This window comes from Aedes aegypti, chromosome 2, assembly GCF_002204515.2.
Source record: "Aedes aegypti strain LVP_AGWG chromosome 2, AaegL5.0 Primary Assembly, whole genome shotgun sequence".
Taxonomy (NCBI): Eukaryota; Metazoa; Arthropoda; class Insecta; order Diptera; family Culicidae; genus Aedes; species Aedes aegypti.
In genome coordinates, this window is record NC_035108.1 from 50,650,566 (window position 1) to 50,672,847 (window position 22,282).

At 39.0% G+C, this 22,282-nt stretch overlaps 1 protein-coding gene across 1 annotated transcript in view; it reads right to left on the bottom strand.

The window, feature by feature from the left end:
- Nucleotides 1–13,585: 13,585 nt before the first annotated feature.
- Nucleotides 13,586–22,282, bottom strand: part of LOC5563894 — a 569,696-nt gene continuing 560,999 nt past the window's right edge. The window contains exons 11-16 of the mRNA XM_021840824.1: nt 16,890–17,080; nt 16,127–16,822; nt 15,804–16,061; nt 15,062–15,738; nt 14,763–14,995; nt 13,586–14,668 (exon numbers count right to left, since the gene is read on the bottom strand). Of these exons, the coding sequence (XP_021696516.1) occupies nt 14,406–14,668; nt 14,763–14,995; nt 15,062–15,738; nt 15,804–16,061; nt 16,127–16,822; nt 16,890–17,080 (2,318 nt within the window). The 3' untranslated portion in view covers nt 13,586–14,405. The remainder of the gene's footprint in view (nt 14,669–14,762; nt 14,996–15,061; nt 15,739–15,803; nt 16,062–16,126; nt 16,823–16,889; nt 17,081–22,282) is intronic.

The following is a 22,282-nucleotide window of genomic DNA, read 5'->3' on the forward strand; positions in this document are numbered from 1 at the left end:
GCAAAAATAGTCAATTGGCAAACAAAAGTTTCTCATAATAACTGTGAAAGTGCTCATAAGAATATTATGCTGATTAGCAGGCTCTGTTTCAATTGGAACGTAATGCCACAAAGAAGACGTATTCCAGCTGAAGGAACACTAATTAAAATATTTAGATTAATTTTAGGAGGAATTATCTTCTTTTTTATTTTTAGTTTTATCTTTCGCAGGACGATAGCGCAAACTTCAAAAAAAAAACTCATCCGGTGACGCTGAAGTAAGCTTGCTAGAGCCATCTCTAATCACTGACCAGTAACAGCGCTATCATCGTGTAAATTGAGATAATTATTGTATCAGGGAGTGAAATTATCGGTCACGGCGATAATCATAACCCTATCGCTTAAGCCTGATATCTCAATATGCGCTTATAATGCCAATATAATGCCCGAAATGGCGAATTAGCGTGTCATTATCGTGTTCGAATCAATTGACTGGATTCCCATATATCAGGGGTATTCAATAGACATGTTCATTTTTGAAAAAATGTCTGGAAATCTACCGGTCAAGCAGTACTCTGAATTCTCATACTAAGAATGTCTTTCAAATTTTCAGTTAATTTGATAAAGTTTTCAGTATGCTTCAAATTAAAAATGTCTTTTAGGGCTAATTTCAAGCTTTGAAAATAAATTGGATATAAATAGAAAGCGTTGTGTTTGGATGGGCATCTAATTCATCCGAAAGAGGTGCACTTTGCGAGAAAGGACCACGTGATTATTGAGCTGAAATCGAATTCAGGTTAACTTCTGCTTCCATGAGTCTTCTCATGGCGTAGGGGTAACGCGTCCTAACTAGAGATCAGGGAGTCGTGAGTTCTCACTGAGACGACGTGTGTGGTTTCGCAAAACTTCACATCAATTTGCCCATTTAATCCAATTGCAAAATTTATGTAATGTTCAGCTTTTCGGTAGTTGAAAAACTTCCACTAGGCTGGTTAGCCGTAAACTACGATTCATAATTCATAAAACAAGTATGAAATGGATTGCCATAGCTTTAAGTTTGGATTTAATACAGTCAAACCTCCATGAGCCGATATTGAAGGGACCATCGACTCATGGAATTATCGAGTCATGGAACAGCTATTCTTTGGAATGCTGTTTGAAGGGACCATCATAGTAACCATGATTTTATGTTTTTAGTATGGTTCCATGAGTCGATATCGAGTAATGGAACATCGACTCATGGAGGGATGACTGTAGCAGGGTTTTTTTCAATTTTGATGCAAAATAAATTTTAAGTTTGATCTGAAATTTTCATTTTACTACAAACATGTTTACCGTACTTCTATTGGCAAATAGATACCAAAAAATATACGCCGTCGCTTTAAATTTTGATTTATATGCTAACAAGTTCAAAACTAAGGTTTATTAAAGTTTTTTACGCAAAAGAAATGTTGAGTGTAATCAAACAAATCTCTCTGTTAATATACAATCACTGTTCTTGTACAATCAAATTTAATAAAATAAACTGTATGTCATTGCTTTGAAATTCGATTCATGGGCTAACAGTTATACAAAGTTATTTTTTTCATTTTTTTTTGTGAAATAAATTTTGAGTGTTTTCAAAGTTTTCTATATCTTACAAAAATGCTCACTGAATTTTTGCAAGTATGCTCATGTCAAAAATAGCCATTGTTTCATACATATATTAATTTGAAGGCAGGGAGAATCAAGAAAATCAAGAGTTTCCCGTATGTTTTTTGGTAACCAATATTTGAAGTGTAATCCAAAATTTCTATATCTGCTCATATATGCTCACTGGACTTGTACACGAAAATTTATACCGAAAAAGCTAGATATCGTCGCAACGTCATGTGAATTTTGATTTACGTGCAAACAGATTGGAAACTTTAAGTGTGTAAGTTATTTGAGTAAAACAAATTTTGAGTGTAATCAATAATTTATATTTCTACCCAAACACGCTCACTGGACGACTGCAGTCTAATGGGTTACATGCGTGCCCTGATTCGCTACTCGCCACACAGGCACAGTAACGCACATGCGCTAGTGTCTATGCACGAAAAATCGTTTAAAGGTAGGGCAAAAAATATTTGTATGGCGAAATGCATCTAACGATTAATTTCTCAAAATAGGAAACTTTGAGACCTTTCCCCATTCAAAATTAAACGAGAAAACTTCTGCTGATCAACTGTGAACCGTCAACCGAATATGGATCGGCACTGTTTTGATTTGGTATGGGAGTTTGACGTTTACTGGCCTTGTTGTTTACTAATTTCATGGAAAAGTGAAAGAGAGGGACTGATTTTTGTGCAGAACCCCATAACCCATTGTACCAGTCTCTTCATGCCATGCTTATTCTGCGCGGCGTGTGAGTCGAGACGAGTCGTTCTCACCTCGGGTGACGTGAGGCCACTAATGTTAATCAAATGGAAGCGAGTCGACATCTCACGGACTCGTCTTACCTTACATGCCGCGCAGAATGAGCACAATTGCATCTGATTCTTGAGTTTATGCTACGTCTGGCGTGAGGTGAGAATTGTCACTGTCCTATAGCGAGGTGACAATTCTCGACTCAAGCGAAGTGACTTTCCATTTGGTTCACACGGCGAGTCACTTCACTAGAGTCTACATCCGTTGTTTGATAAGGCTCCGACACAAGTTGGCGATTCTGATGTGGGATCGGATCGTCCAGCATTTGTAGTTAGCTACCAATGAGAATATGTACCAAGGTGTGGAAGAAGAAGCAATGACTATGTATTGTTAAGGAGAAAAAACGTAAACACAAATAACTACGTCACTAATTTACACGGCTTCTTATGGGAGCTCATTCGCTTGTAGATGTGAATCATTTTGCATCGTACACGGATATCACCCATAGTAACTGTCTTTTCCACACCTCGGTATATATTCTCATTGGTTAGCTACTGTATGTGCTGTCTTACCTGTTCTTTCCTCCCATAGAGAATATTGTAAATTTTGCACCTTATCGAACGCGACGATTTGTAATCGTCGCTGATGAAACCGTCGCAAAAATCGTCGCCAGCCAACCAGCCGCTGCAAATTTGACGTTTCACCAGTCTTACCAACATAACGGCACATCACCTGCTTTGATTTGTTTGCTGGCGACGATTTGATTGGCATGTTTGAAAGTTGGCGGCGCGTTTTGTTGCCCGTGAAACAGACAATATAGATCTGCATAATACCGATGGGAGCGAGAAAATCTGTGACATTCATGGGTAGTACTGTGTCACAGCCTACCTGATTGAAAAATAATGAATTGAAACTACGCATGGCTGTATACCCATGTGAATTCTCTTGAAAGGTTTGTTTGTGCTTTTAGAATTCATACAGTTGAAACGGCATTTTTCGAAATAGCAAAAATAGTTGTATACAACTCGTTGTAAAACTCGATTTTTTCAGCACTTGTTGTATTTATCCAACTCGGCGAGCCTCGTTGGATAAATGTACAACTCGTACTAAAAAATCATCATTTTGCAACTTGTTGCATAAATAACTATTCGAAATCGCTTTGGGAACAACAGAGATATGCATTCTCAAAGTTGGGCTTCCGAGTTTTTCAGGGAGTTGAATATGCAGGTGTCATGACATTTGATCATACTGTAGCGCCACCTGGTGAGTGGATTCCGAAATATAATGTCTGAGTTGAAGATTATTATTATTATTATTGTTATTATATTTAAGAGGTTTTAAATTTTATAAATTCATTCACCTCTAATGAGAACTGAGTTGAAGATATCAGGTCTATATCAGGTCTATGCATAGGATCTCCAAAAATATTATTATTATATTTTGCATCGTTTTTAAGTTATTTGCGCAAATCATTGTCCTCAATTGAGGACGCTAGGCGTTAACGGGTTAATTCGCCCTGCGTGTTAATATAGTGCTATCATAGAGCTTACATACCCCATATTGGCCGAATAATTGCCCTGTAAGCTCAAAAAGGTGAATTAGTGGGCTAGTGGTTACTTGAGGAAGCCGAATTTTTGCATTATCAAGATGTTTTGGGTGTGACTGCCAAAACTATCTATCGATTACTATCAGGTATCAGAAGGCCGGCTCCAAAGGCACGTTCCCCACCAGTTGGGAGATTTGTGCCATCGCCATATTTGAGCCTATTTCATCATCTACCCGATGGGAGAGAAAAGGGAAGGGAAAGATGGGAGGAAATAGGAGTGGGGTCCCTTGAAGAGGGAAGATCGCATAAGCGAAATGAGAGCATGTAGCTCCATACCACAATGGGTTCGAACAGCGCCCTAAAAAGGGCACTGCAAAACGCATGAGCGTAAAGAGAGCCTATAGCTCATTACCACAGCGGGTTAAGAATAACAGGATGTCCTGAAGATTCAGGCTTCTGTATTCAGTTTCACTTAATAAGTGTTTACCAAGTAATTGGAATCGCATTTGCGCAAAAACTGGACAGTTACATATCAGGTGATACGAAGTTCCATAATCGGAGTCACAACTATCACACACAAATGAGTCAGCACGCTGAATATTCGCCATGTGATAGTTGAGTCGGCAGTGGCCTGTCAACGCTCTGACCAAGAGACTGCAATTCTGCTTTGACAGATTTGTTAAATACTTCGCCACCTTTGGAGATGGCTCAGTAATATACAATTTTGTTTGACGACACGACTCCAAACTATTCCAATATTGCTTGTGCTGAGTTGCCGCCCAAGAGTTTATCTGAAGCTTCAACCAGCACTTCGAAATTGGAATAGCCGGCTCAGGGCCAATGAAGTCATGCGATGCTCCATCGCGAGCTAGCTCATCAGCCAATTCATTTCCAACGATGGAAGAATGGCCAGGTACCCATACAAGGTTTACAGAGTTGACTGAATTCAGTTCCTCAATTTGAGTTCGACATGCGATAACAAGCTTCGACCTTGAGTTGGCCGAAGCGAGAGCTTTTATAGCAGCCTGACTATCTGAACAGAAGTATATGACTTTACCCATTACGCGCTGTTGAAGTGCTGATTGCACTCCACACATAAGAGCAAATATTTCCGCCTGAAAAACGGTGCAGTTTCTACCAAGTGAGTAAAACTGATTCAGCCTTAGCTCACGAGAATATACTCCTGCACCAGCTCTACCTTCAAGAAGGGAGCCATCAGTGTAACATACTATATTGTTTGATATACTTCTTTCCAAATAGCCAGACGTCCACTCTTCCCGTGAAGGGAATTGTGTGGTAAATGTCCTGTAAGGAAAGTTACAAGCAATTGTGAGATCACTTGGAGCAAGGACAATTTTGTCCCAATTTACCAAAAGTGGAAACAACGAAGTGTGTGTAGATCTACGATTCACTGGATTTTTCTCCAGTAGATCCAGTACCCATAAACGGTAAGAGCAAGAAAGTGCTTCTTGTTTAAGATATATGTGTAGTGGCGCAACGTCGAAAAGGGCCTCGAGCGCTGCTGTGGGAGTTGTAGAGAACGCACCAGACATCGCCATCAAGCACATCCTTTGGAGATGGCCCAATTTTGATTGGATTGTTCTTACTTCGCCCTTTTGCCACCACACAAGACATCCATATGCCAATATTGGTCGAACAACTGTTGTGTAAATCCATTTGATATATTTGGGTTTGAGGCCCCAAGTTTTACCAAAGGTTCGCCGGCATTGACCGAAGGCCATACAAGCTTTTTTGACTCTGAAATCAATGTGAGCTGTCCATAAAAGTTTGGAATCTAGAATGACTCCGACATACTTTACTTGATCAGTCACATTAATCTCAGTGCCAAAAAGACGTAAAGGTCGAATTCCATCGCGGTTTCGTCTTTCCGTAAAAAGAACAATAGATGTTTTATTCGGGTTAACCGAAAGGCCATATTGGCGACACCAACTCTCGACTACCTGAAGAGCACTTTGCATCAGGTCGAATAGGGTGCTTATGCACATACCAACTATCAGAGCTAGATAGTCGTCGGCAAATCCATAAGTTGGAAAACCGCAATTATTGAGTTGCCTCAATAGCGTATCTGCTACGAGATTCCACAAAAGTGGTGACAAGACTCCCCCTTGGGGGCATCCGCAAACACTCAATTTTCGAATCGCTGCTTGACGCAATGTCGAGAAGAGATGTCGGTTTTTGAGCATTTGATGAATCCAATTGGTAATCATTGTAGGTAGCCCATGGTTTCGTGCGGCTTCCAATATGGCATCGAAAGACACGTTATCAAAGGCACCCTCAATATCCCAGAAAACACCCAAGCACGATTGCTTCTGAGCGAATGCTTTCTCGATATCGTATACAACTTTGTGTAAAAGAGTCACAGTGGACTTTCCAGATTGGTAAGCATGTTGATTCACATGAAGAGGCATGTTTGCCAAATAAACATCACGGATGTGATGATCGATAATGCGTTCCAGACATTTCAGAAGAAAAGAGGTCAGACTGATTGGTCTAAAACTCTTCGCTTCCTCATACGACGCACGTCCTCCTTTTGGGATAAACTTTACAGTAATATCACGCCAGGATTTGGGAATGTACCCGGTAGCAAAACTGCTTACAAGTAGCTTTTTCAAAACATGTTTGATAGACTCAAATCCCTTTTGGAGCAGAACAGGATAAATCCCATCCGCTCCTGGAGATTTGAAAGGAGCAAAACTATTAAGTGCCCATTGAATCGATTCAGTAGTTACGATACTGCGAGCCGAGGCCAGAGACTCGTAACTACATGAAAAGACATTTGGTTCATCCGTAGATGCTATGTCCACACATCCGGGGAAGTGTGTATTGAATAAACATTCTAAAACTTCTTCATCGGAAGAAGTAAAGTCACCATTAGGTAAGCGAATTTCGTTCACTTGGAAATCCTTAGATTTTGCAAGAATTTTGTTCAACCGACTGACTTCACTCAAACTGGAAACATTTGTACAAAGGTTTTTCCAGCCGGATCGTTCAGCAGAACGAAGAGCCTTCTTGTAAGCCTTGCGAGCCGACTTGAACGACTCTGATCCAGCTGAACGGCGTCTGTTCCAACTCCTTCTACATTGTTTCCTGAGTCTAGTCAGATCGGAATTCCACCATGGGGTCCCTCTTCTAGTCTTTACAGACCGCAGAGGACATGCTTCTTCAAAAGCTTCCAGAATGTAGGATGTTGTAGTATCAACGGCATCATCCAGATCACTTGGATTTTCAATGGACGGAGAATATCCATGAAATTTGGTCGCAACCAATTCAATATAGAGTTCCCAGTTTGTTGACCGGGGATTCCTAAAACGCAAAGTCTGCGCAGTTACATTTGAATGTTCAAACATCGATTGTGACAGCACATACATCTCTGGTAGTTAACTCAGAAATGAGTGTAGTAACGATTGCTTTATTAACGAGCACGCATGCGCGGGGCATGGAGCGCGAGTTTGCCATTTCAAGCTTGCTAAAAGTAGCAAAAACTGGGTCCACAAGGTTACCTAGATAGAAGTTCCCTCTACGAAAGTAGGGTTCTTGAACTAGCGCCACTTGGGCTGCACCATTTTGCATGAGTCTGCAAAGATTGATCGTTGCTGTTCTTTTATGCTGAAGATTGATCTGAGCTAACCTAACCGTAGCCACTACCCAAACTAGGCAGGATTAAGCTTTTTGCAATCTCAGCACGAAAAAGACCAGCAACGAAAAAACCAGATCGGTATCTATTTAAAGTCGCCAAAGGCGAAAGAGCACAGAATACACTGTGTAAAACGCATAATGCGAATCCATATAGATGATAATTTAAATTGAATGTCAACATATTCATAATCCCACCCTTATTAAGCCCCAAGATAGAGACTGAAGAAGGGCAGCCGATTATCTCGGAGAAACACAAGGTCACCTGCACCATTGCTCCGGGTAGCACAGGAAGGACTCAATACTGTGGAGGGCGCCCTGGTACCCCACAGGCTCCGTTTGCGGTTAGGTTTTATTTAGACCCCCCTAACCATTCATTCTTAGGCACGGTACGCATCACACCATAAATTAGGGGTCACCTGTGAGGTGGACTTTTACCACCGGAACAGGCAGTCCGTAGTGTTAATTCCTAGCCAGTTGAAACAACCGCTACCGACACTACGCGGCTATCTAGGCTGCTCGGAAAAAGGAGGTTAATATTGATGATTAACTCCTGACATGCCCAAGCAGCCTATGCATAGGATCTCCAAAAATATTATTATTATATTTTGCATCGTTTTTAAGTTATTTGCGCAAATCATTGTCCTCAATTGAGGACGCTAGGCGTTAACGGGTTAATCCGCCCTGCGTGTTAATATAGTGCTATCATAGAGCTTACATACCCCATATTGGCCGAATAATTGCCCTGTAAGCTCAAAAAGGTGAATTAGTGGGCTAGTGGTTACTTGAGGAAGCCGAATTTTTGCATTATCAAGATGTTTTGGGTGTGACTGCCAATACAATCTATCGAATCATTTTCAGGGGTGCATGGGATGTTTGTACAACTTTAAAGGAGATCGTAGCTACAGAAAGGTTGGGAACCGCTGCACTAAATGATCATAGATTGCATAGATTGCATCTATGAGATGCATCGAAAATGGCAGCCGAAGTCACCTGCAAGGCCCAATGTAACTGACTCGCCGGTAATGTAATGCATTTATAAGATTTTGTAAAGAGTTCTCAATAGTAAACCGAGGGGTCCCATTTGGACTGAAGGAATCCTCAAAACAATTTATTTCAAATGTTACCAAAGAATCACCAAAATTCTAAGGCATACGCCAAAACTTTCCAGAATTTCTCGACCAGTTGATTACAACAAAGTTCTCGCATAACTTATGATCTCGCCCCAAAAGCAGTTGGTAACCGAGTTTGTATCTCCTTGTTGCTAAGCAAATGAATGGCCCTGGCTGAAAACTATCACCACTGTGAGATAGAGGAGGATCTTCTCCTCATCGTAGCATTGTTGAATGATGTGTAAATTCAGTCGTTTGCTCAATAACAACAAGCTACACACTCGGTTACCAATGATTTTTAGGCCGAAATCATAGGATATGCAAGAGTTGTAACAGATTTTGTTACTCTACATTAAACAAAATATGTTATAGGGTACCGGTACCAATGGTTGTAATGTATCAGTAGATTGGACAATGGAATAAAACGTACATTTTTCGATAAAAACGACATCGGCTAACCTGAAACCAAAGTCCGTCTCCACCCCATATTCTTCTTCACAACCCTACACCTCCTTCGGCTCTCTTAGATGCCCAATTCGACTCTCCTAAGCGTACCTGAATTAAAACAAAATTTGTTATTTTACCACACTTTCAAATAGCTTTTAGATTACTTACAACAAACTATGTTATAATTGTGTTTTTAACTACAGTTAACTCCCCATAATTCGATACCGCCCTAAATCGATGGTCCGTTCAATATCGTGTTATGGAGCGTTGACTCTAAAACCAAAAATTTGAATAGACTTTTTATTATAACTGATGTGGATCATTTCCGGTTAAGCCTATAGTTTTAAGATTCTTTTTGTAACGTTATTAGAAAAGATAAAGATGTTTTGTGCCCTTTTGAGAACGATTTCGAAATGATATCACTCAAAGGGGCTTTTCCCTCTTTCAAAATTTTCCGTTAAATAAATAAATAAATAAATAACTGTTTTTGCTTTAAAAGTTGTACTCTGATTTTTCATTGAAAAACTGAAATAAAACTTGTTAGTTGTAATAAAATTTGATATAACTGAATTGATGTGGGGATTTTAAGACGAGTAGACGCTTAAATTTGTAGTATTGAGAATTGAACGTAAAGATTAATGCCGTTCTCAAAGAAAAAAACGTAAAGATTAATGCCGTTCTCAAAGAAAAAAAAATACCGTAATCCGGGGTAACATTGATCAGTTTTTGGGATATTTCTTAAATTTTTCTTTTGAAAATCAAAATGTCGCAAGTTTTATATTTTTAAAACAAGTACTGGCAGCCACCACTCGTGACTATATACTGTATTTTAGTTTTCAAAAGTTATAAGTATGTTTAAATAAATGTTTTGAGTGATTTCTTGATATAGCTGATATGGGGTAACATTGATCACCCATGTAAACAATATTCGGTAACATTGAAAATGTCGTTACTTACTTGAATCATGGCCCCTGAAGCCGAATATGTAGACCAAATGCTTACAAGTCAATTACTTTTTGAGTTATTTCAGAAAATAAAACACTTTGAACCACGGAATACGCCTAAAGGTAGGCAATTTCCTAAGAAATTTTTGCCACAATTAAAATATTTCGCAAATGTTGCTTAATTGAATGAACTTATGAAAAATTTGACAACAGAATCGTTTTCGGTGATGCCATTTTTAGTAACAACAGCATTTTCCTTACTCATACCATTTGCAGAAATCATGTCAGACATGAATCTTCAGTAGTTTCACTCATAATGATAAAAATAATTGATCCTGAAATTTAGGTATAAACTAAATGCAATTTTAGCACACGCCTCAATTTTTGATAGCTCATGAATGTAAGAAAGAGAGGCATTGTTTATACTATGAAAATGTTCCATCAATAAATGTTGATTTGATTTTTCATCGAGAAGGGTCATACCGATCAATGTTGCCCTGCTGATCAATGTTACCTCGGATTACGGTACGAATTTTGTTTCATTCAACAGTTGAGATATTAGGGTTGCAATGCTAGTAATGGACCCCTTAGTAGCTGAAATTCATTCTCGACGCTTTTCCGCAATGATATCTCCGACGCATATACGTTTTGTGGAGTCTAACAACAAGTTCAATGTTTTTACTTCATAGTGCGTCTATGAAACATACAAAATCATTCGAATTTTTCAGCGAAATATGCATTTGGAAAACCGTTGTCCGAATGCCTATTATGGATCCTCCCGGGGTCCATAATAAAAATGTTTACACATTTGACGTTTCGTATTATGGACCCTCCATTTGATTCCCATGTAATCCGGCTCGCTGCCGGCGTGCCTATTATGGACCCACCTGGGAATGCGTATTATGGACCCTCTTGCGTGGTTTCATTTACAAAACTGTTCAAATATCTGTATATATGCGTTCCAAACCAAATATTTTGCCTGAAACTGCTGACCACCAATGCAATCGAAGTTCCCCCGGTGGATTTTCATAGGAATAAGGTTGCTTTGAGTGTTAATTTTATGTTTTTCTGTACTGCCCATAAAGGCATAACTGTCCCATATGGAAAAAGTAGGCATTGAGAAAATAGCGCTCAAAGTTTGATGTTTGTTTTTTTTTTGCTTCTATTGATCAGCAGAAAATATAAACTTGAATACAATTCACGTTTTGCAGTTTCTATTTGGGTTGAAAGTTCATATAGAGACTGTTATGCCTTTATTTTTCAATATGGGACTGCACCAAGCTCATATTTTTCCGCATTTTTTTCAAACAAAGTTTGTAAATTTTGATATGCAAAGTAAAGTATATATTAAACCATACATGTTGCGATGGAAAAAGGTGTTGGTTCGAAAATCAAAAGGGGCAGTTATGCTTTTATGGGCAGTGTAGGGGGTCCATAACACGTAAAGGGTTCATAACCGGCATCGACTTCCTAGTTCAAATTCTTTTGATTGGATTTAATGTCGCGTCTACTCAGTTTGCCAGAAAAAGCGTGTTTTCCAGGGAAAATATGTTAGATATGATAGGTAGCGAGAAAGGGGTGAGATAAAGGAGAAAAGCACACCTTTGTTCGGTGCAAAGTGGTTCAAGGAACAAACGATTTCCTCCATGAGTTTCTTTTTTGCTCTTTTGTATGAGCTCACAATCAGTTGCATGGAGAGACAAAATAGATAAACTGTTTCAATTCCTATTACTGACAATTAAAACCTCAGTGAACTACAACTCTTCAAAAAGAATTTAAATTAAATCTTGCTGTATGATATTGAAGCGTTTTCAAGCTTTAAAAACTTTTCAATTAAAAAGAAGAGTGTATGACATCTCATTCCAATGAAGTAACGCAAACTGGAACAAATAATATATAATAAACGGAAGTCAATAACTCGTGCTGTCGTGTAAACACTCCACGATAGAGGTCGGTTATATCCACTACCTACTAGTTTATTTTGACGCGAATGCTTTACTTTACAAGCTAACCTTATCTTATCAAACTAATCATCAACCTATCAATTCAAGAATTCGACACAGAACTTTGAAGTTAAACATTTGTATATCTCGCACGAGCAATCAGTTCGATGCCTTTTTCAAATTTTCCGAACATCAGATCGAAGTAGCCTATAGCCCAGGCTCTTTGATTCACGTGAGGAAATAGAGGGTGCCGCCAACCGTGCTTAGTTGTTCCGAATTTGTAGGATTTAGACAGGAGATCTCTAACTCCATTAGGGAAATCAATCAATCGTCGTCGAAACGGGCTTTTTCAAGAATATTATTATGTTCACTTTAATAAAATAAAACATTTGTCAATGGTAACTTTGGTGCAAAACATCGCTCATTCCGACCGAAGAATTTGATTTGATAAGTACTCTTCAGGAGATTTCTCACTTCAATACCCTGATAGCCCTACTTGTTTATCTTCTTTTAAAAACCCTTCTTCGATTTATTTGGTCTTAACCGACTTTTGTCACCTTTGTAACAAACTGGTTACTCACGCTGATTTTGATTATGTTCATGTCTGTTACATTTAAAATTTCCCATTAAGCAATTTCCGATTCTATCAGTTCCAATTTGAATAATTTAAGAGCTGACTGGAATACATATAAAACATATATCGAAAGTAATTTTGACCTTAACATTTATTTGCTTCACTGTTGAAGCAAAGGACATTGCAATATCAAAATGTGAAGGAAAATTCGATTTCGCGAATAAATATGATGATCTCAAACTTTTTATCAATCATAAAAACGTAAGGAGAAGGCCATTTCAACGCACTCATCAAACCTCAGAAGCCAACTCCAGCATCGAAAGAGGAAATAAATTTGAAGATTGAATTTGCGCATAATTTTAATTTAGGACTCAGTAGTGCAATTGAAACTCAAGTTACTCAGGATTACGAAAGCATTCTTGATCAAGATTATTCATTATCACAGAGCTGATTCGGATGCATATTGAGCACAAAATAATTTTGAACAGTTTGTGAGATTCACAATGATAGATGAGGTTAAGAAAGCTATCAATGGGTTGAAGAATAACGTTACTGCTGGGAGGACGAGTTCCTAGTTGAACTTAAGGGAACAGCTCCACAATTTCCTTCGCTTCATCATTTCTTAGATATGGGAGGCAGCACAACTACCTGTTACCGAGAGAAATCTTCTTCATTTGGCGTACAAAATCATGTCAGAATTGTTGTTCAATAGATCAAAATCGATGTCTGTCGTCGGTAAATACCAAGCAGATTTTCGAGAGGGTCGACTAACAACGGAACATACTCGGCAGATGTTTGTGGAATTTCAAAGTTGCGTTCGATTCAGTGAAGAGAAACGAGATGTGGCAAATTATGTCCGAACATGGCTTTCCGGCCAATCTGATTAGACTGATTCCCGCAGAAAAGAAAATATGAGTATGGGTGGTGGTCGAGATTTCGTCATCGTTCATAGCTTTGGATAGATCAATAAGTACAAGGTCAAACCATCAATCGCTTTTGTCTTACTTACACAACTACAGGTAACATTGGAACCGATTCATTTCAACGAAAAGTTCTAAACGAGTGCACTTGTCACAGCTTGTTGAATCTGTGCTTGTTATATACCTATTGGATTCAGTGTGTGTGTCATATATAATCTATTCGCTCTTCTCTTAAGTCATCATAGATGTAACCTACCGATAGACGATTTGTGTTTCGTTCATTTCTCATAATTGCCGCTAATAGTTTAATAGAATGTGTCGTCCGTTTCGAACAATAACGTGTTTGCCCAGTAGTTTTTTTCTTTCAAAAAAAAAAAATATTTGGCTAGTTGCTTTTTCCTTTTGTAACACTCTCTATCTCACTGTCCTTCCTTCATCGCGAGGCGAATCTTGTGACGGACAGTCCCGTTTTCCCCTTTTAAGGTCTACTTAAAAAATAGTCGTGTTGAAATAGAAAAACGAACTGAGAAAATGAATCACAAGACTTTTGTAGAATAAAAATCTCACAAACGCTTAAAAAGTTCTCCCTATGGTAATACTTGGTTTCACATGTAGTTTCTCAATCAGTTTCACGCGTCTCATTTTACTGTACAACTTCGCTTCCGTTCGTGTGTTTGTGTCATCAATCAATACGTCTGCGTGTAAGTGTTTTTGTGTCATCTTCATTGGTTTAGCCTATAGAAATCACTTTCGCATTAGGACCCACCTGTGGCGGTGTGGTGGCGAGGGGATGTGAAGGGCGTTCAGCAATACGCCAGGTCGTCCATGTCGACGTAGACAACATGTCACACGGTCGTTTCCCGATCGACGTGGATGTATTCGACCGGGTGCAGTGCGTGTCAGGAGTCTGGATCGAAGAACAGCGGTTCCTTCTTGTAGTCCTTCTTGGAGAGGGTGCCGTTCAGCGAGCTGGGTGCCGTCTTCAACTTTTCGTTGGATTTCCGACGCTTTCGGACCATGGCCAACACGCAGAAGATGAGACAGGCGCAAATCGCGGCGGCAAGGCAACCGAAGGCAGCAAATATGCCACCCGGAAGCTCCATCAGTCGGCTGCCGCACTCCTGCTCACTTTCGTCGAACCCGGACGGACAGTTGGGATGTCCTGTGAAATAAATGTAATAAAACGCATTTTTGAAGCAAAAAATTAAAAAAAATGAGACAAATAGCGCCTAGAGCAGAACTAGATAAATTCTTACCGTCACACCACAGATCACTGCCGATGCAGGCGTTGAGCTCCGGGCACTGATGCTCGCACTCGGACTCCCTCGGGAACAGCCCGAACTCCAACAGGGTATCGTTGCCCGTTGTGTTGGTTTGCTGTTCCAGCTGTTGAATCAGCGATGCCTTCGTGTGCTGGATCTCCATCCACGAGAATGCTATGCTTCCGCCTTCCTTGTGGATAGGCTCCAACACCATGCTGACAGGCCTGCTTGAATAGAGTAAGACGATACCACAATCGATCTACGTTCACAAGTCACGTTCAAAAGTCACTCACCTGTCTGAACTCAGGAACGGCTGGCTGCTGAGCCAATCCTCGGAAAAGATGTGCAACGGAGTGGCTCTACTGGACGGAGCTGATGGGCAGATAACCTGCATGAGCTTCAGCGGCTTCCCACTGTAGACCATCAGTCTGTTGCGTGTGTTGCACTTGGAGAACTCGTCCTGTACCGGCTCAATCGCCAGTAAACTACCCCACGTGCGGACAAACAGACTTCGGTCTTGCTGTTGAGCCTCGATGTACCAAGGCAACCCATCGCAACTCGCTTCGTGCGATCGCAGCGGATAGTTCACTTCGTCATCCCCTCCCGATCCTCGAAGGAATAGCCGCTTTCGGCACTCCGGAACTCGTATAAAGTCATACGAAGCGTGGAAATACACGTCGGCAAAGTCTTCGGAGATATTCAACTTTGTCACCACGAAAGTCAATTCCAGTGTGCGAGAGTTGGAGATGAACGTCAACGGTGAATTGTATGAACTACTGGTGTTGTCACAGAAGCAACCTAGAGGGATCTTAACATCTTTGTACGGGACGTCGAATATTCGCAGCTCACCCACTCGACCATCCAGATTGGTTTCGGACGGAGCGCATCGAGCTCGTCCCGTATGACCATCCGACTCAGTTATGCAGGAATCGGATTCCCCAAATGAAACGTTGTACAGCTCAATACGAACCTGTAACATTCAACATCTTTGTAATCAAAACCTTCTGCATTTTTCCGATCTACCCAAACACCTACCCTCTCTCCAACGGATGCCTCAAATCGATACAGACAGGAGATATTCTTCGCTCCTCCTCGCCCATGAAGGAACACATTACGTGGTGATTGAAACTCGCCTTTTCTCTTGCGGAATACCCTAGAACACAGCACAGGAACTTCTTCGCCCTTGTGTCCTAGATACGGTTCACCTCCAAGTTCCGTATCGATAAACTCGTAGTTGATCCCGAAGCTCGACGGAAACAGCGAAGTCCCCGTCATGGTGTGAAATTCAATTTTCTACATACAAAAAGTATACCCCGTTACCGCAATTTTCCCAACAAAACTATCCACAAAAAACTCACCAGATCACTTCCAGTACTGACGTAACTCTCCAGCGGAGTGCAAGGTCGCATCCGGTTACCCTTGCTCTCCAGCGATACGTGATCGCACAGTTTCGGCGACTGGTTATCGTAGAACTCGGCCACCATTCGGCGATTGCTACGCGATGACTTCCGCCCCGACCCGCCATGGTCCTTGAACACCTCGTTGTCTTTGCCGTGTCGTGATCCGTCCTTGGGTCCCTTACCCTTGGAAGGCTTGTCGTGCTGTGCACCCCCGTACACCAATCCCTTTTCGTTGGACATCCCGAAACCACCGCTGCTTCCGGAGTGGTGCTGCTGTGATGGGTGCTGCGGCATTTGAGGCTGGTTGAAGATACTGTTCACCGTGGGGCCGTAGATGTACTGATCGACGGGATTCCACACGTTGTCGATGTTGATGGTTAGACTCTTCCCATGTTGGTTCACCGTTCCGTAGTAAGTGCCCACGGATCGGTTCATCATCTGCTGGTACAGAGCGGTAGTACTGGTTCCGGGAAATACCGGAGTTGTTCCTCCACTGCTACCGTACGCCAGGGATGATGACGAAGCCGTCTGCGCCGAGGTTGAGGACGACGATGACGTAGTGATCGATGCCGGGGAGGTGGTTTTGATCGGGACGTAAGTACCGGCGCTGTCCCAGATGCGTAGCCGAGTGATCCACGGAAGTGGTGATTCGCTCTGTTGAAGATGTTTGAGAATAGGGCTTCCGAAGATCTGTGGATTTTCTGTAGATTAGGGTACTCACCTTGCCAATGGTCACGTTATCGCTGGCTGTACTTGGTTGCAATATCTGAAGATGGTAGTTGGTGAACGATATCCACACCAAGTCGGTGGGGACACCATGGAAGTAGTAGGTGCACGTCGTGTTTGGTGGCAGTGTGTGGCGTGGACTTAGTAGATGACCCATTCGGCCACGTCGAGAGAACAGGACCTCATCTGGAATACGAAACGAAACAGAAACAATATCGTTCAGTGATTTTAATTTATCTGAAGAAGGAACTCTAAACGGAACAACACGCATTGGTGTAGGAACAAGGCCCCCTAGATTATTTTCAAAATGTTAAACATGGAATTAAAAACATCATGTTTTAATATAATCCTATGCATGCAGAGCAATTTTAGGTGTTTAATTACCGATACGTTGATTTATTTACAGTTCAGTGGTTTCGCTATTGTAATCTGTACGGCAAATATTGGAATACCTTGCCTTTTATGCACAGCAAAAGCGCGGTGATATTAATTAACCTTTTTTTACAGCTGTTGCATAAGCAAGGTGAATTCATATCTGATGAGAATGTTTTACTTTTTCCATACAACAGTATCATCAAAAACTTTTTAAAAATCAATGTGCTGAAAGCCCTCCACTACCTCTGTAAAACATTTTTCTAGCTTTCCCTAGAAATCCCTTAAAAAAATATTAAATATTTCAAATAGCTTTAACTTTCAAACCAGCTAATTTCTGCAAAAAAAATTATTTGTTTATTTAAGATCTGATGTGCAATATTCGAAATGGCGGCGACATGACGCGACAAGAGTTGATTTTCATGTTCAAAATTACTAAGGTGATATATTGAATAGTACTAAAACTTCAACCAAATATTTTTTCCATCTTCATGCTCGATAAATGTGTTGAACCATAAGCTTTCAGATAGTGAGTAATTTTGGAAAAATATTGTATTCCTAAAATATACATTTTGTACACATTTTAAAATATAATTTTTATTTTTTTTTTTTGACTTTAACCAATTTTACGTCCTAAAAGTCAAAGAAATTTAAATTTTAGTTCAATTCCAATCAAGGATCATAATAATATAATTCATGAAATATATTTTAAAATGATAAAAAAACATAAAAATCTCAAAAAAGTTTTTGGTAGTTTTGGCCGCCCTTTTATATGGACCATGCATTGTAACGTGGGATTTAAAAACGGTCATTTGAAAATAGCTTTAATACACATGTTTTGTTGAACCTGGATTTCTTCTAGATACACATTATACGATGAGCCCCAAAAATGCATAATAAGCTTTAAGCAGCACATATCTTGAAAGTTTCCACAATACTCCTCACACGTAATTTGCCGTCGATTTGTACGCCTAGATATTTGAAACTGGATACTTCATCGACAATTTCTCCATTTTAACACAGAACAGAATGTGACGAAATGTGGCTATCTTTTGCGCCGAACACTATTATCTTCGTTTTCTTCAGGTTCAGTGATAGAAGATTGCTCTAAAGATATATCATCATTAGGTGTAGGCATTAGCGTAGCTAGGATTTTTTTCTGGAGGGGGCCTAGGGGGGGCCTAGCAAATACTTGCTTTACAGAAGTAATATCGGTCCCAAATTTCACGATTTTCAAAAAAAAAAAAGCAATTTCAACAGGCTTGTATTGATTTTATTGATTTTGTTATTTATTTGTTATTTTGTCTCATTTCGCAGCAAATCAGGGATATTTGTAAATTTCAAATTTCGCTACGAAAAACATTCATTTTTTTTTTGTAATCCACTCAAAATCTTACAAGGATTCTAGCAAAAACTCACAAGGAATGTCCATTGTGATTTTTCCACGAACTTTTCAGGTATTCAACAATGTGCCTCCCTAGGTTCCTTCAGGAATTTCTTCATGAATTTTTTATTCATTTTCAGTGTTTTCTTTTTCAATAACTCCTTTACCAATTTTCACTGAATTCATCCTGGGATTCCCACGGAAAATCATTCTTAGACTTTCTCATCTAACCAGACAATTTCTCGAAGAATCTCTATCGAACTGCTTTAAAAAAAATCTTGAAGGATTCCGCCAGAGAATGCATTAGAAATTCTTTTAATCATTTATGCTTGAAGGTCATACATGTATTTATTACATGTAAATTCCAATTTTAAGTTCAAAATGTCCTCCTGTGTTCATTGATAATTTATTTAGGATTTTCAGGAATTACTGAGGATTTCTTCAAGAAAATAGTACAAAAATTCTAGGGGTCTCATCAAAAATGTCTTCAAGATCACCAAGCAAGGAATCATTCCACAAATTCTTCCGAGAGTTCGCCAACAGTTTTACCAACTTTGCTTATGAAGTTCTTCCTGAAGTTACTAAATGATTGTTTGAAAAAAATCGCAGCAGAAACTATCCAGACTTCCCGAAAAAAAATGATTGACTCTTCCAGGTGTTACTGTAAAGATCGTAATAACAAGAAGTTCATGAGTAACTGAAACAAAAACTCAATTGAGAAAAAGTTTTTCATGATTTTTCAGAGAAGTCCTTCGCAGATCTATCTGTATTTTTTAGTGATCATTATTTTTCAGATTCCTTATAAATCAAGGAGCAACATTTCGCCCTCCTTCAAAACTCTATCGAAAATATATTTTTTTAAATATTTTCAAAAATGCTTTCCCAGAAAAAAAATAACATTTCTATGAAGCTCCTAGCGGAATACATTCTTTCAAAAACTCTTCCGCGAAAATCATTTGGGAAACTTTTGAAAAAAAATTTCACCGTATTTACAAAGATTTTGCAAGCTATACCTGAATTTCTCAAAAAAATTCTCCAGAAGTTTCATCAACTATTCTTTCAGGTTCTGAAAATAACTCCAAATTATGAAAATAAACTCCAAATATTGTTGGTTATTTTGTAGTACTGTATAAGTTTTAGGCAAATATATGGCCGGCATCTTTTAAGAACATGGCCGAAGATGTATTGTGGAAAAATTCGTAATGTAAGATTTTGATGAATTTAAATCTTAGGGGAAACTTTTACATTGCATTGGAAGTTTGTTAAGGAATTCCTGATGGACTTTCAGGAATCAGGAACCATACGTATAAGAATTTTGCAATTTATTTTACTATTCCTATAATTTACATTTTTAAAATTCTTCCAAAAGTTGCTTTTTGGAATATCGAAAATTTTTTGTACAAAGTTCCTTAAAGCGTCATGTGAAGGAAGGAGTAATAATAAAACTATTTAAGCAGGTAGGGCAATGGTACAATAAATGATAATTTATTATCTTTTCTCTAGAGGTAAATTACAAAATAGTTAAAACCTATCTAATAAATTTACAAATAAAACAAATTTCTCAAGAAGGTCCATCAGAATCTTCTTTAGAAGTTATCCTTGAAATCTGTGCTTCCTTGACTTCTGATTTCCTAGAATTCTGCCAGAAGCCTCTATAAATTTCGCCCTCTTATCGCACAAATATTCAAAATAAGGATATGGTTTCTGCCAATGATTGGCAAAATCATTTCTAAAGAAGTGTTTTAAGGACGATCAATACTAATTTCATGATGAATAGCCTTCTCTTTTTTTTATTTTCGACTTTTGCAGTCAGCTATTTTTACTTTTAGGGTAAAGGTATTCAATATCGGCAAATAGAGATATGTTTGCCAAATTAAGTATAATCACAGACAAACAGACGTAACACTTAGAACAAATCGCGATGAAAATCATAGTCGAGAGAACATGTTCGCCCAATGCTAAAATCGTTGTGTTTGGCCGATGGGCCAACAGATGGCACTAGTGTGTAAATGTCAAACGCGAACAAAAACGATGGGAGCGCTGCGGGTGGTGGATTGACCACCTACAATATATTTGAATCGACCGTTTAAAAGGTGGTCGATGGACAATGATGAGAGTGTGACGTCTGTTTGTCTGTGGTATAATTGTGGTAACATTGTGCTAAAATATTATGTAGCCGGCGGGACTTGAACCCACAATTTCCATTCTGTACTCGGACGCATTACCAATTATACTACAGCTACGCTACGGTAAACTGAAGTATTTAGCTAATGACCTTTGTAGCATCCCCAAGCCTCACAATCCTACTAGTCCAATATACCACACTTATCCCTCACCATATCTCTATCTGCCGGCATTGAATACAGTCGGTGTGAGAAAACGCAACACTATTATGAATAGCTTAATAAATTTTCTCCCCTTCCCATTTATTTTCTGTATGTTTCTCTACAGATTTCTTTACCGCTATGCTGATTTGCTGAAGCAAAAATTTTTCTGGTGTTTTCGACAAATTTCATCTGAAATTTCGAAGGCAATATTCTTTCCAATTGTTGAATAAGTCTAAACAAAGAAGATTTCTTGACGAAATTTGTGAATTACTTTGGAAATATTTTTAGACTTTTGATGAACTTAGCGGAAGAATTTGTTGTATAACTTTTGGGAAAACTATTTAAAGTAATTAACAGAAGAAATTCAGCGAAATATCACAGCATTAGATATGTCAGAATCAATGTTTTTCTTTGAGGAATTGCGGGAAAACTGAACTTTTGAAAAAATAAGTACCGTAAACTGGGGGGAAGTTGATCACTTTTGACCGATTCTGTGCTATAATTCCTAGTGGGATGCATGTATTATCATCCAAATATTTTTAAAACCTGTACTGGTTGAATGTTTAACGAATTATATAAACGAAATTTTGACGAATTATTATCATAATAACAAAAACATTTTTTGGAAATCAAAAAGTGGTGTTTTTGATTCCGGGGTGAAGTTGATCAATTACTGCGATAGGTTTCCTAAAATAAAGAAGTATGCTCTTTACTAAATTTGGGGTCTCTGAATCTGAATCAAGACTCAAAAATCTTACAACTTATTGATAAATCGGGTATTTTTTTAATTGAAAGTTGTGAACTACAGATTACACCACATTAAACGCCTAAAGGTAGGCAATTTTCTTTGAAATTCGCAATTCTTTTGCAAAAAGATCATTTTTTCTCTAAAAAAAGAATTTGTATCCTCAATATAAATTCAAAACTGGGTACACAAAATATATCTGGAATGTATGAAACAGTTTATTAAAATTGAAATCTTGTATAGCCGTGGAAATAGTCGATTGTTTGGAGAAGAACCCTTCAACAGTTCATCAAACATTTCTTAAAATATCTGTTTTTCCATGAAATAATTACCTTGAATGCTAAACCGAATTTATGAAAATCAAGAGTAGCTATCAGGTAATGCCACAACTCAGAAAATGTGACAATTGAAATCGTGTCATAGCTTTTATAACACTCTATACATGTGGGTACGGGAATGATCAACTTCTCCCCGCTGATCAACTACACCCCGAATTACGGTAACTTTTTTAAGTAAATCCTGTAACATTTTCCGGAACCAATTTGCTAACATATGGTAAA